The following is a 15030-nucleotide window of genomic DNA, read 5'->3' as shown; positions in this document are numbered from 1 at the left end:
GGCCCACCTTGATTATGGCTACAAAAGGTTTCCACCACCCCCACCCCACCCCTGCTGGTAATAGCTCACCTTTCCTGATCACGCTCCTTACAGTGTGTATGGTAACACCCATTGTTTCATGGTCTTTGCATAGAGAAATCTTCCCCCTGTATTTTCCACTGAATGCATCCGATGAAGTGACCTGTAGCTCACGAAAGCTTATGCTCAAATAAATTTGTTAGTCTCTAAGGTGCCCCAAGTCCTCCTTTTCTTTTTGCGAATACAGACTCATGCAGCTGCTACTCTGAAACCTAACATAAAAGGGGTAGACAGGTCTGAGTAGAGTGACCAGATGTCCTGATTTTATAGGGACAGTCCTGATATTTGGGGCTTTGTCTATTTCTGCGCTTATTACCCCAAGCCCCCGGCCTGATTTTTCACACTTGCTGTCTGGTCACCCTAGGTCTGAGGGATTTGGGTTTGACCTTTTGGACCTCTCTTGGAATTCATTTTGGTAGAAGATTTTGCAACAGCCCCAAGCATCGGGATCCAAAACAGATTGCTAATTCAAGACATAATTTAGAAAAGCACCACTGACTTTAATAGTTTTCCTCTTGTATCTGCAGATCCTCAGCATGTTTGAAAATCAGGCCACATTGGTTTAGGTACCAAAATATACATTTGGGGCCTTTAAAGGCCTGATTTAGGCACCAATGGCCCCAATTCTGCAAACATGCACTTTTAATTTTTACTTACAGTGAACAGTAAAAGTTGAACCAGGTGCAAGGTGTCTCAAGTTGCGCATCCAGTGATGAGCTGCCAAAAACTTAACAACCAGTTCCCTCCTCATCCCACGAGGGGGTCGTGGCCCATCCCCGCCCCCCGGGACTCTTGCCCCATCCAACCCCCCACGTTCCTTGATGCCCCCCCCCCCCCGGGACCCTGTCCCATCCACCCCCCTCCCCTGACTGCCTCCAGAACTGGGCAGGTGGGTCTCGTGGGCCACTATAGTGGGTGCCCACCCTGCCCCTAAGAGCCAGAGGAACCTGCTGGGGGGCAAGGTGAACCAGAGTGGGGCGGCGCATTCAGGGGAGGAGGCGAAGCAGAGGTGAGCTAGGGCCGGGCGTGGGGCGGGGAGCTGCCAGTGCTCCAGCCCCAGAACACCCACAGAGTCGGCACCTAAGGTGCCACTTTTGGTCAGTTGTTAATTTAGAAGCCCTTTTACAAGGGCTTCTAAATTTAACAACCGGTTCCAGCAAACCGGTGCAAACTGGCTCCAGCTCACAACTGTGTGCATCCAAAATCAGTGGCCACTTTTGGAAGTTTTAGCCTCTGAACATCCTCTGAAGCATCCAGTTCTGGCTACTGTCAGTGACAGCACTAGATGGACAGTTGGCAATCATGCTTCTGATACTACAGGTACCATTTTTACAATATTATGCAATGGGATACTTAATGTCTTCATGAACACACTATTTTGTGCATGTTTGGCCTTAATGAAAGCAAATCTACTATTTTGTGTAAATTTCTCATTTTTAATGGTTTGTTAAATTAGCCTACTTTCATTCTCTAACATCAGCAGAAGTCAAACACCTCAAACAAGCATATTATGGAAATGGTAAGTGGGTGGGACAGCTGAATGAACTCCAACATGCAAGTTCATGTATATGCCACCATTTGTGTGTTTAGACTTTTGATTAAATGAAAAGATATGCAGATTACACGTATCTTAGCACATTGCTGTGGTCCTGATCCATAACCAGGCTCCTAAATGCTACAGTAATACACATATAGCAATAATGTTAAACCATGACTTTCTGGAGAAGTCAGCCTTTCACAAGCCCTGAGATTCACATGGAGCAATCTGTACCATGCTTTATTGCTATTGTGAGGATATGTCTAATTACTCATTCATCCCAATTACTCAGAAAGCAAATGTACTGACATAAAAACAGCTATCTTGGGGACATCTCAACATAAGTGGTAGAAATAATTGGCATTTCTAATCAGTATTACATTTTTTATGCTCCAAATCTGCTATATTCAAATATAGATATCGCACTATGGTTATTTACAATTACATTTTGATAGGCAATTATAAACTACTGAATTGTGTAAGGTATTGAAACCCTTGTTGCTAAGGTCAGAAGCCAAAATTCCGGTGCTGTATTATTTTGTATCATCAGTCTAAGGGATTAGTAAAATTTAACTCATACTATACCCTAGGAACCCAGTTTCTCTCACAGAAATCTATATATTTGTTATATTTACATTAGCAGATTTGTTAAAGTTTAAGATAATTGACAGTGCTTGAAAAATGGTAGCTCTAAGCCTCAGTGTGGTTTGGGGTTCCCCTTTCTCTACTCCACCTGCCTTCTCCCTATGTGCTTCATCTACACTAGAGAACATGGAATTGATTGTAATTGAGCCAATTGTTTTACACCAACTGAGGTACAAGCATATTACAAGCTGAAGCATGTTAACAACACTAACTGTTGTGTCCTGCACCCAAATTAGCACTCTGCTCAACAGATTCTGCTGTAATGCCCTCTATGTCAGGGGAGTTGCAAGTGCAGGGCCAGCATTAGGTGGTGGCAAGCAGGGCAATTACTCAGAGTCCCATGCGACAGGGGCCCCGAAAAGCTAAATTACATGCTTCAGCCCTGGACAGTAGATCTCAGGCTTCAGACTCCTGAAAGGGATACAGTAGTTTGGAAAGATTGAGAACCACTGCTCTAGGTAGATATCCCCTAGTTCCTGGCACAGCTCCCAGGTACAATTCACATTGGGAGATTTCAGTGGGTATTGGGGGTTACCTCGGAGATAATGGGATTTTTGGAAGGAGAGGTCAGACTGCCACAATGCCCCTGGAATCTCAGAATTTCCCAGAGATATATTCCATAACTCATCTGGAGCCAATTTCATTCCCAGACTATTCTTTCACCATGCAGACCTGATTTAACTCTACTCAATCACCACCCTTTTAAAGAGTTCTGGTGGAGTTTTTTTGAGATGGCAGTACAAAGTAACTAGAGAGACAATGGAGGATGTTCTGGCTGAAAGCCCAGGACCAAGATCAGGAACTAAGAGAGAAGCCAGACGGTTGCTACCAGCCCACTCTATGGCTGTACAATTTACTTGTGGATAAAGGCACTGTTGGACCAAACCCATGGCCACAGATCGGTAGAATTAAGGATATGTTTACATGGCAGTCAGAGGTGTAATTTCATCATGGACTGACATAAAAATAGCAGTGAAGGTGTGGTGGCACAGGCTTCAGCACAGGCTATACAAATCTGCCAGGAACCCTGTACTCATGTTGCTAACCTCTGCTGAAGCCAGAGCTGTTTCTACACTTCTATTTTTAACTGTGCTAGCCAGATTAAAGCTAACATGGGTGTGCCTTATGCTGCAATCATCTCTCTGATTGCGGGGTAGACTACAATGCACCCGATGAAGTGAGCTGTAGCTCACGAAAGCTTATGCTCAAATAAATTGGTTAGTCTCTAAAGTGCCACAAGTACTTCTTTTCTTTTTCGAATACAGACTAACACGGCTGTTACTCTGAAACCTGTCATTATTTGCAATGGATAAATTGTTATTCTGGCTACTCAGCAGGTAGTCTCCCAGAGTTATTTGTAATTTCATATGAATCATGTACTGTATTTAGAGTACATTGGCTTTTAATGGTATAATGAAATACTTATGTATAAAATAATTGTACTAGATGGAATAATTAATACAAATATAAAAATCAAGATGTAGGATTATTCCAGTTCTTCAGGATCACCTCAGCTGCATCCAGTGTGCTGTCTTGCTGCAAGTATAGAATGCCACAATTACTGTAGGTACAGAGCTCTACAAAATTGAGTATCAGCCATTTTTACAGCACTGCAAACTAGTATTTTTTGACAAAGTTACAAATTGTATCTTGTAAATATCCAAAGGATTCAATAATGTGCCACTAAACTTTGTAACTATATATCTGGAGGGTACACCAAGCAAGGAATTCAAAGTTAGATTTCTTGTAAATATTGTATTTTTAATGTACAAAATTTTATAATTTCCAAACAACTCCTTTGCTTTCCTTAGTGTCAATACTATCAAATGTACGTAGAAATCACTCCCATTACATTTGCGTGACTATCTGCTGTATTTACAGTAGTGGTCTTGTCCACGCTACATTTGAAGTCATGCTAGCATAGTTAACCTAACCTGTGTGTAAAGGTGGGTTTTTTTGTTTTTAAATACCCATGTAATGAAGTTGTGCTTTGAATTCTCTTCCCTCCACCCTCACCACCTCAAGCGTAGGTATTCCATATTCTGGACAGTTTTGTGACTTGGCTATCGCCCTGTACGTCGCACAAAGTAGTCTATAGCTTGATTTGGCTAGAATTTTGTTAGAAATTATCTCTGTCCATACTGGGCAGGGAAGCCTCACTAGCAACACACACACACACACACACACACACCATCATGGTATTTGCTAAGTCAGCTTGCAAATCCGTTGAGTGATCCGAAGGAATCCTGTCAATGGAGGCTAAGGAGAGAATCATCTTATTCCCTGGCCACTTACCCATCCCAGCCAGTGCCACCTACTTTGAGGGTTGAAAGTTCCTTAGCAAAGAGGCAGTCAGGTTGCTCTGTGTTTCTGCAACCTCACCACTCTCCATTTCTGTCCCTGCTTCAAATCAGCGTGGGCCTGTATTTTATATTAATTTTTTCCTCCATGTGCTTATTGTTGCATTCTTAATAAAACTAACTTTTCAGTAATGCTATTAAAAATGTCAATATAAAACCAACCAAATAACTAACTGCTTAAGTGCAAAAACTAAACACAAAACAACTCCTTTAGATTAAACTAGCACAAAAATTTTAGTAATAAGCAACACTGCTATCAGAACAGTTTTCTAGAGCAGGACACAAACTTACTTTGATGAAGCAAAAACGTATATATTTCTCAAACTGCTTTTTGGTGTCTGGGCCACAGAATGCTGTAAGAGGAATTGCTGACAGTTTCTGAAATGATGAAACATAATGATTTGCCTATTACACACAGATAAAGTCAATTTTAGTTTGATAAATTGTACAGCCAAGATTTTGGAGCCTTCCCTTCCTTCATTAGAATTGAATTGGCTTAATTTTCAGAATTCACATATCAAAAATAAGTACCTAATCCTGCACCAGTGAAATCAATGGGTTTATCTTGACTAGGAAGAGTGATCAAGTTTAGGTTTGGCATGTGCTAGCTAAGTCTGACCTAAACTTAACCACTTTTCCTAGGCAAGACAGGTAGCAGGATCTTGCCTACTGCAAACATGTAAGTGTGGAAAATAGCAATTATTGGGACTTGTCTTTATTGTTTTGTGCTAAGACTACAAGCTACATTTTCAGTAGGATTTTAGCCACTAGATTCCCACAGTTAGGGTGATATGCACAGCTAAACCTCTAGGCATGCTTTAAAATGTAAATATCTGAGCTGTATCCTTTTATAGGTTCAGGTGTATTTTTATTTTAGATATAAAAATATTCCTAATTTTTAATATATATCTGAGTGACTGGGTAGAAGAGACATCTTACCTTAGATTTTATCATCCATTTCACAAATTTATAATCATAATGTTGATTCGCCTCCATATCAGACAGATCCACATCTAAAAATAAAAATGAACGTAAACTGGAGCATAATATTATAGCACCTCCCAGATTCCAGTGGGAGGACACTTCTCTCTCAGTATTCTTTATTACAGTTGATACTAGAGTCACTATAAACCACTAGGAAGAGCTGAACCAAGTCTTGTGCGCCATTCAGAGTCTAATCCTGGTTTTGTCAGGGACTCGTTGTATGACTTGGAGGGTGGGGGGCGGGGAGAGGAGAATGGGATATTTACCTATTTCAAAGGGGCACTATGAGGCCTAATTAACTTAAGTGCAAAGTGCTATTACAGGCAGTCAATGGAAGACAGAAGACTGGGTCCAGGTCTACACTAGGAAAAATCCACACCTCAGAGATGCAGCTATACTGACCTAGCCCCCTAGCATAATTATAAAAATTCTTCCATCAACACAAGGAGGTCAATTACCTATGGCAATGGCAGAATCCCTCCCATCACCTACACTGAAGTGCAACAGCTACAGTTGCGCCTCAGTGTAGGTACAGCTCTTCCTAGTGTTTTTGTAGATCAGTAATTCTCAAACTTTTGCAAATCATATACTTTCCTAAACTATAAATCCAGTTAACCACCTTCTCACCTAACCCTAATTTCACATCTTCCCTGCAACAGCCATCAGACTTGATTAAATGAAAAAGTAATACAAAGGCAGTAATTAGAAATCACACCACTCAAAAAAATGGATGAACAGAGTTTACCAAAACTTACAAAAATAATCACCTCTGGGCCAAGTTCACACACAGAACATTTTAGCCCAAAAGGAGTTTGTTTGAAAGTGTTACGAGAAACTGAAAAAAATGGAGGCTTAAAATGGAAGTTGCATTTTAATCTTAACTATAGTGTATGCTCCCACTCCCTCATAATAAACCTTCACTGACTAAGTGCAGAAACATCAACAATCATGAAGTATCCTCCATCTGGAATGACAGGTTTCAATCCAACTTCTTGGAGTAGCTCAGCCATCCGATTACGCTTGCCTTCCAACTCTCGAGACAGCGAGTAGAAGTAGCAGTCTGGGTCATCCATGCGTTTAAAGTCGATCCAAAGAGCTTGTGCCAACGCCTCCTGCAAACATAATCAGCATACAAAGTTTTCCTGCAGGTGGACCCTTGCACACATGCAAAGTCCTACTGAAGTTACTGGGAGAGGTCACTGGGACTTTGCATGGTGTATGGACCTTCTCACATAGATCTCTTTGCAGGACCGGGGTCTTACTGAGTCCACAAATACCCCAAACCACTGCATCACAAAATGGAACATGTGCATTTATTTTGACAAGTTGTTATTATTTACTCTTTCTAGTGTTGTAACACCTAAAAGTCTCAATCAGGATCAGGCCCACATTCTGCTAGGCATTGCACCAGAGGAAGTCACAGTCCTTGCCTCAAGAGTTTACAGTGTAATTTGAAGTATAGTTTAGTTTTAATTATTGATGCTAATACATGATAGAATACTAGTAAATAACTGTTTGGTAAAAGTAATTCACAGCAATATGAGATGTCACTGCAGCATCCTGCAATTACATTTTGGCTGAGAAAGGAGTGAGGCTGCCAGGCTTTGTGCAACAATGGTCACCTTTGCAGATTAATGCAATGAGAATTTTCAAGGTTCTGGTGTATTTTTTAAATTGCCTCATTAGTGACTCTAAAATTTGCCTTCTCTACCAGCACGTTTATCCCCAAGAAACTACATAAAAATATTTAGACATCTCAAAATTCATACTAATTTGTATTAATTGTATTGCAGTAGTGCCTGGAGGCCCCAACTCCTTTATGCAAGACACTGTACAAACAGAACCTCTCTCCTCTCCCATCTGTATCTACCTGTAACGGAGTTGGGCATGTATACAGCGTATTTTGCTGAACAACTTGCAAATGTTTTATCAAATGCTGTGGACCAATGGACCATCCAAGCTAAGGGGGAGGAGAAAAAACAGACATCTTAAAAATAAGGCAAGTTCGCAATTAGGACTCATAATAAAGAATTAAAAGTTGAAAGAATTCGAGGTATTCACAATGGGAAGAAGCAATAGTGCACTTCTGTTGACATAAAAACTGTACAAGTTTTGCTAAATGGCAGGTTTAGAAATGCTGGAGATAGAACTCATATATACTAATCAGTATAAAGCATTGTCATTACTTTACCAGAGCCAAATAAAATATTTATTGGTCACATATTTAATGGGACTTAAGCTAGCCTGAATTGTTGCATCTCTAATGTATTATGGGTGCAATTTTGTAGGCTAAAACTGTGCACACAAGCAATGGTGTTTTAGATCTGTGGAAGTAATAAAATCCTTAGATGTTTTAATGCCAACATTTTACACCCGCTTCACAAAACTGGAAACAGGTTTTAAAAACACTCTGTATGTATCCTTCAGCGGTTTTGGCTCTTTCTGCAAAGCAAATAGTGTTTTGTACTTAATTTTTTAATATTCACCCCTCCCTTCCGTTTCACTTTCACAAGCGTTTATTTTTAGAATTAATAAGAGCATTGTTAGAGAGTGCATATTAAAGGTAGGTAGCATTTCCAAGTGAATATTGTCTGCAATTTTTTGTGAGTTGGATGCACAGTAAGCTTTCAAATGATAGAATGCAAAAATAGACAAGGTTTAGGTCAGATAAATACATATTATTTATGTAACAGATCTCTTACTCTGGTTGTTCTTACCTTCCAGCCAGTTACACTATATGTCTTTCCAGCACTTCCTATAGTTATTGTTCTCTCCCACATGCCTGGCAGTGTAGCTGCACATAAAATAAAGTGACTTGGTTGCCAGTGCACATACATGTTCCATACAATCACAAAAATCTGTACTGTTCCTAGCTAAGAGCAGCAATATTTTAATATAATATTGTAACAAACAAAGCTAGGAGAAAAATTCTTATTTTAAATGAAAAATGGAGAAGTGTATTTTGGAATAGAAATTAGGCAAGGATCAAAAAAAAGAAAGTTAAGGAATGAGCAAGACACACAGAGTGAAAACATCTTTCATTTTATGAAATTTGAATTGGTATGAATTTGGTGCTTGTGAAAGGTACCAGACTGTCAGCCCTGGAGACCAAAGCCTCCATTTATCCACAGAACAAATGCTGAATGACCACTGGCACACTCTGCTACACCTCCCTCTCACTGTGCTTTAATCTGAATTGGAGGGATCACCCCTAGAAATCCACCTCCGCTACGGCCATTCAGTCCTTGTCCACTCTGCGGGTGCTGCCATTAGGAATGTTAAGCAGTGCCAGTTGTGGTGACTGAGCCATCCACGCCCCCAAACATCTACTAATTCTACGTCAGCAACTTGAAAAACATCCATCCCTTAAGAATAAGTTTTGAACTGAGAGTGGGTGAAAGAAAGGGCAATGAAGTAGTTTCTCAGCTGTTACTGGATAACAGCAAAATCAAAATCATCATCATGGGATTGATTATAGTGTATCTCAAAATCCACAGTATCTGCCAATCTTCGCTACCGTTTATAAAATACACGGGAATAGCTGAACTGTTACAACTACTACTGAGATTCACAACTGTACCCCTGTAATGCACAGTCTTAGCATTCCTGCAGCCAGCCAAAGCGTTTCTCAGCACCTCTTAATTTCTGTAGAATTTAAGCTTTAATTTAAAAAATTCAATGTCAAAGCCTTATGATAGCACCAATACCTGCAATCTCCCCACCAAAATTTAATATTAACATACTTAAAAATATTTCACCAGCTGCCGAGAGTCAAAATGTGGCTTCAGACTTGCAGAAAGTGGATTCCTCAGTTTTGCAGAGTTAGGTTATGTCTATACTAGGAGCACTTTATTGGTATAGGACTACTGCTATACTATACCAGCAAATTGCCCTAGTGTGGATACAGAGATACTGGCAAAGCTGCGCTTTGTATCGATATAGCAAAAACACCGCGCCCCACCCCCCCTCCGAATGAAAACAGGTTTGCTGGCATAACTGCATCTAGTCCAGGGGTTTCTGCCTGGACAGCTATATCTGTCAGGGATCACACCTCTTCACACTCCTGACCTGCCAGCATAGTTATGTCTGTCAGGAGTATGCAGAGGTATGATCCCTGACACACATAACCATGCTGGCAGAAGTCTACATTGTAGAGTTGATCTGGGCTACAGAATAAGCCTTCCAAAAGCATCCCTGGCTATCTGCTTTTGGTTGAAACTCCCAGATCTGTTCCGACTATCTAGCATAGACATAGCATATACAGTAGGTCTACTCTGCAGGTGGGAGGTGTGATTCCGCAACTCACGTAGACATACGGGCACTAGCTCTGATCAAGCTGGTGTGCTAAAAATAGCAACGTGGCTGCAGCAGCGTAGGCAGCTAGCCAGAGCCGCCACCCGAGTACATATCTAGGATCTTAGACATGATTGTGCTTGCGCAGCTAGCTTGAGCTGCCACCCATGCTATTTTTAGCGCACTAACTTGATCAGAGCTGGCAGATTTACTAACATTACACCTCCCACCTGCAATATAGCTAAATCCAGGAGTTCTTTGCTCTTTTCTCAACACTTATGGGTGGTTCTTGGGCTGTTGGTTTATGCCACAGACCTAGACAGCTCTTTTTCACCTCTGATTTCTGTAGTATCCAGCTACAATGGGATTGTTAGCTGGACAAGCCTGTTAACTAGTTCATGGCTGATCATTGTAACAGTGGATAGGTCTACACTGGCTAAAAAACCCACAGGTGGCCCGGGTCAGCTGACTCGGGCTCAGGCTCCGGCTCCAGGGCTGAAAAATTGCTGTGTAGACATTCGGGTTCCAGCCCAAGCCCTAAACACAGCAATTTTCAGTCCTGCAGCCTGTTCCCCATGAGCCTGAATCAGCTGACTCAAGCCAGCCATGACTGTGTCACAGGGCTTTTATTCCAGTGTAGATGTACCCAATGTTGACATTTACACGGTCATTGCCAGGCCTCAGAATTAACACTGTATTGAGATGAACGAACCATCACGCCTTTCGTGGTGCCTCGTCACTAGGAAAAAAGATGTGTTCTTAACTCATGTTATTGAGCACATGGTAACTGGGGACACTTAGGAAAGTTAATACAAATTAACTAAAGGTGAGAATTTAAAGTGAATTTGTCAAACCACATTAAATTCTTGTGTGGAAACTCCATTCAGCATTAAAGTGATCTTCAGTTGGTTTAATATATAGTGAATTATGCTAAACCAAATTAAGGCCATTTTAATTCTGCTAGAGCAAAAGACTTTTCTTATATCTGCAGGCTTTTTCACAGATGGCTTCAATGGAATGTCCTTTCTGACTCTCACAATCCATGGACCACTTCATAGGATAAGCCCAGATGCATTTCCCAAAGTTGTTACATATAAGGTTAGATGAGGGCACAAGGACTAGTGATTTCAGTTGTCCTGTTGCATCCCATCCCATTGTCATACTAAAGAGCTATTGCCAAATCCAGCACAACGGTCAGGAGTTCTCTCTAGGGAGGCCCATAAGCAAGGCTGTCATAGACGCAATGGCAAAATTCCACGGGCAAATTTTCACAGTACCTGTACTAGAACTGGTTCAAGTCAGTGCCCATCACTGTCATTTTGGGGCACATTTACAAATGTAAAACACAAAACAATTAGCAAATGAGAAACCCATCTTCCCCCTAACCAGCACTCACCTCTCCAACAGACTTGTAACCTTGAAAACAAAAAGTCAGTTTGAACAGATGCATCTTCTATTGAGCTATGTAGGCTGTAGTATTTAAGCACCACGTCCTAAAGGCTGACAAACTGGCTCCAGCATACTGCAAGCACAAGTGAATTTCAAAGCTAGGTGCCCTCTGTTTAGGCCATGTCTACACTATAGGTGCTATAGTGGCACAGATCTATGGTGCTACACCTACAAGCATGCCACTTAGCCAAGACACTTCCTACAGTGACAGAAGGGGTTTTTCCCCCTCACAGGAGATAATCCAATTTTCCAAGCGGTGGTAGCTACGTCAATGGAAGAGCTGCAACTAAGCCCCTGAGCACCATAGCTACGTTGACCTAACTTTTAAACTTAGACCAGACCTGAGACTGTTTTGCAAACTACTCCCAGGAATTCAAGCATGGGGACAGATAGCAGGAGCATTCCACACAATAATAGCAGGGAGAAGGTAGAGGGGGAAAGGGCAGTCTATCACTTTCACAAGCCATAAATTAATATGCAGGATTAAATGGAATGGGGAGCATTTTTTCTATGCTGTATGGCAATATCATTATATTCAAACTCAGTACGGTTTAAAATAATTAATGCCAATTAAGTGCTGGGAATTATCTGTAAGGTAACACATATAAGCATATTACCTGGGCTGGGGCACTGTTTGTTGAAATGCCAACAGAATCCTCAATTACGATATGAGAACTCTAAATCTGCCACTATAGCTCTAATCGTTACTCATAAGAGATTTGCACTTTTACAAAAGTCAGATAAGGGTTAGAGACATGATGAAGTGTTCTATATTAGAGAAGACTGCCTGAGCGACAGAATAAAGACTATGCTAATTTTATGATATACGACTAGCTACCCTATTAGATTATATAATAAGAACCACCACCAGACTCTGTAATATCCATTTTGCATCTTTCATGTAAGAAGCATCACTGCATTTGATTGAATGTGTAAAGCTTAATATAAAAACCTTGCAGCTTCTACATAGTGAAATAGTGGATTTTTTTTCCTTGTATTATTTTTAATGTACAGTTATAAAAACTAAGAAGCTGAAGTTAAAAAAAAAGTCTTGCTTCTTTTAGTAAAAGAAGACTTTATCAGTTACATTTTTACTCTGAAGGTTTTATGGTTGGTAGGTTTTTAACAATAAATTGTAAGATCATTTGATGGGATCTGTTAGAGTATGCAGCTAAAGCCAGTTGACTCATACTCTAAGCTTTAACTTGAGTCATTATCACACTGGAATTGTAAATTTTATGTTGTGCAATAAAAATGCTTTTTGTTCATCTGGTATTTTTTCCTTCCAAATGTTAAAACAAAGTTATACTAATAATATACTAATAAAACTAAGAGTTATTTCCTCCATGTCCCAGTGGGCAACAGGCCTCTTGTATGATATTATGATTAGGCCACCAAGTTGGCCTTAAAAATAGGATTTTTTTAAAATAGCATTAGAAAGCAAAAAAAAAAAAACCTCGTGGCCTGCATGTCCCACAGATATCAGTGGGAGCTGAGCATGCAAAAGGACTACATCTTCAGCAAGCAGAAAGCAATACATTAATTCAGTTACACTAAACTCATCTTAACTACCAGTTTTCCAAAGTCATTGTAGACCAAAAAAAACATTTGCTTATTCCTAGTTAATCTCAAATTTTATCATTAATAAAAATTAGTGGGTAATTTATCTGTAAATCTCAAAGCACTTTATAAAGAAGGATATCATGATTGCCACTTTAAAAGATGGGGAAACTGAGGCAGGGAGACATGAATGGTTTGCTCAAGGACGCACATTATATCAGCATCAGCGCCAGGAACAGAACACAGTTCTTCTGACTGTCAGGAAAGTTAATTTTATGCCTTTTGGGTTAACATTTTAATTTCAACAGGGCTACTTTATTGGGCATCATTAAAATTCACCTTCATTGTCCTAACATGGGACTTCATAACTCTACAGTCCATTACCTTTCAGCTGGGTGTTCATGCAAGTAGCTACTTCCAGAACCAAAACCTGTGTATAGCTGAGAAGATAATCCTTAATAATAAATTAGCAAGGCAAGGGATTTTGGGGGGAAAAAAAATTGAAGGAGAAAGTAGTTAAGGAGATCAATGGTAATTGGGACAAAATACAACACAGTTTTACAAAAGGTAGACCATGCCAAACCAACCTGATCTCCTTCTTTGAGAAGGTAACAGATTTTTTAGACAAAGGAAACACAGTGGATCTAATTTACCTCAATTTCAGTAAGGCATTTGATACAGTTCCACATGGGGAATTAGTAGCCAAATTGGAAAAGATGGGGATCAATATGAAAATTGAAAGGTGGATAAGGAACTGGTTAAAGGGGAGACTACAGCGGGTCATACTGAAAGGTGAACTGTCAGTCTGGAAGGAGGTTACTAGTGGAGTTCCTCAGAGATTGGTTTTGGGACCAATTTATTTAATCTTTTTATTACTGACCTTGACAGAAAAAGTGGGAATGTGCTAATAAAGTTTGCAGATGATACGAAGCTGGGAGGTATTACCAATACAGAGGGGGAATGGGATATCATACAGGAAGAGCTGGATGACCTTGTAAACTGGAGTAATAGTAATAGGGTAAAAGTGCAAAGTCATGCATTTAGGGATTAACAATAAGAATTTTTGTTATAAACTGGTGACGCATCGCTTGGAAGTAACAGAGGAGGAGAAGAAGGACCTCAGAGTATTGGTTGATCGCAGGATGACTATGAGCTGCCAATGTGATATGGCCATGAGAAAAGCTAATGCGGTCTTGGGATGCATCAGGAGAGGTATTTCCAGTAGAGATAAGGAGGTGTTAATACCGTTATACAAGGCACTGGTGAGACCTCATCTGGAATATTGTGTGCAGTTCTAGTCTCCCATGTTTAAGAAGGATGAATTCAAACTGGAACAGGTACAGAGAAGGGCTACTAGGATGATCTGAGGAATGGAAAACCTGTCCTATGAAAGGAGACTCAAAAAGCTTGGCTTGTTTAAGCATAACCAAAACAAGGCTGAGGGGAGATATGATTGCTCTCTAGAAATATTATCAGAGGGATAAATACCAGGGAGGGAGAGGAATTATTTAAGATCAGTACCAATGTGGACACAAGAACAAATGGATATAAACTGGCCATCAGGAAGTTTAGACTTGAAATTAGATGAAGGTTTCCAACCATCAGAGGAGTGAAGTTCTGAAATAGCCTTCCAAGGGGAGAAGTGGAGGCAAAAGACATATCTGGCTTCAAGACTAAGCTTGATAAGTTTATGAAGGGGATGGTATGATGGGATAACCTAATTTTGGCAATTAACTGATCTTTGACTATTAGTGGTAAATATGCCCAATGGTGGGATGCTAGATAGGGTAGTATCGGAGTTACTACAGAGAATTCTTTCCTGGGAGTCTTGCCCACATGCTCAGGGTTTAGCTGATCACCATATATGGGGTCGGGAAGGAATTTTCCTCCAAGTCAGATTGGCAGAGGCCCTGCGGGTTTTTCACCTTCCTCTGCAGTGTGGGGCACGGGTCACTTGCTGGAGGATTCTCTGCATCTTGAAGTCTTTAAACCACGATTTGAGGATTTCAGTACGTCAGATATAGGTCAGGGGTTTGTTACAGTAGTGGGTGGGGAAGATTCTGTCGCCTGCATTGTGCAGGGGGTCAGACTAGAGGATCATAATGCTCCCTTATGACCTTGAAG

At 40.6% G+C, this 15030-nt stretch overlaps 1 protein-coding gene across 1 annotated transcript in view; it reads right to left on the bottom strand.

Annotated features, from left to right (window-relative positions):
• Positions 1 to 1493: 1493 nt before the first annotated feature.
• KYAT3 (kynurenine aminotransferase 3) overlaps positions 1494 to 15030 on the bottom strand; it is a 57157-nt gene continuing 43620 nt past the window's right edge. Inside the window, exons 9-14 of the mRNA XM_084637106.1 lie at positions 8322 to 8398; positions 7475 to 7564; positions 6530 to 6716; positions 5560 to 5633; positions 4912 to 4998; positions 1494 to 3796 (exon numbers count right to left, since the gene is read on the bottom strand). Coding sequence (XP_084493232.1) covers positions 3734 to 3796; positions 4912 to 4998; positions 5560 to 5633; positions 6530 to 6716; positions 7475 to 7564; positions 8322 to 8398 — 578 coding nt within the window. The 3' untranslated portion in view covers positions 1494 to 3733. The remainder of the gene's footprint in view (positions 3797 to 4911; positions 4999 to 5559; positions 5634 to 6529; positions 6717 to 7474; positions 7565 to 8321; positions 8399 to 15030) is intronic.

The sequence above is a fragment of the Lepidochelys olivacea genome (assembly GCF_965140295.1).
Source record: "Lepidochelys olivacea isolate rLepOli2 genome assembly, chromosome: 8".
Taxonomy (NCBI): domain Eukaryota; kingdom Metazoa; phylum Chordata; order Testudines; family Cheloniidae; genus Lepidochelys; species Lepidochelys olivacea.
This window is presented reverse-complemented; position numbering and strand designations above follow the sequence as displayed.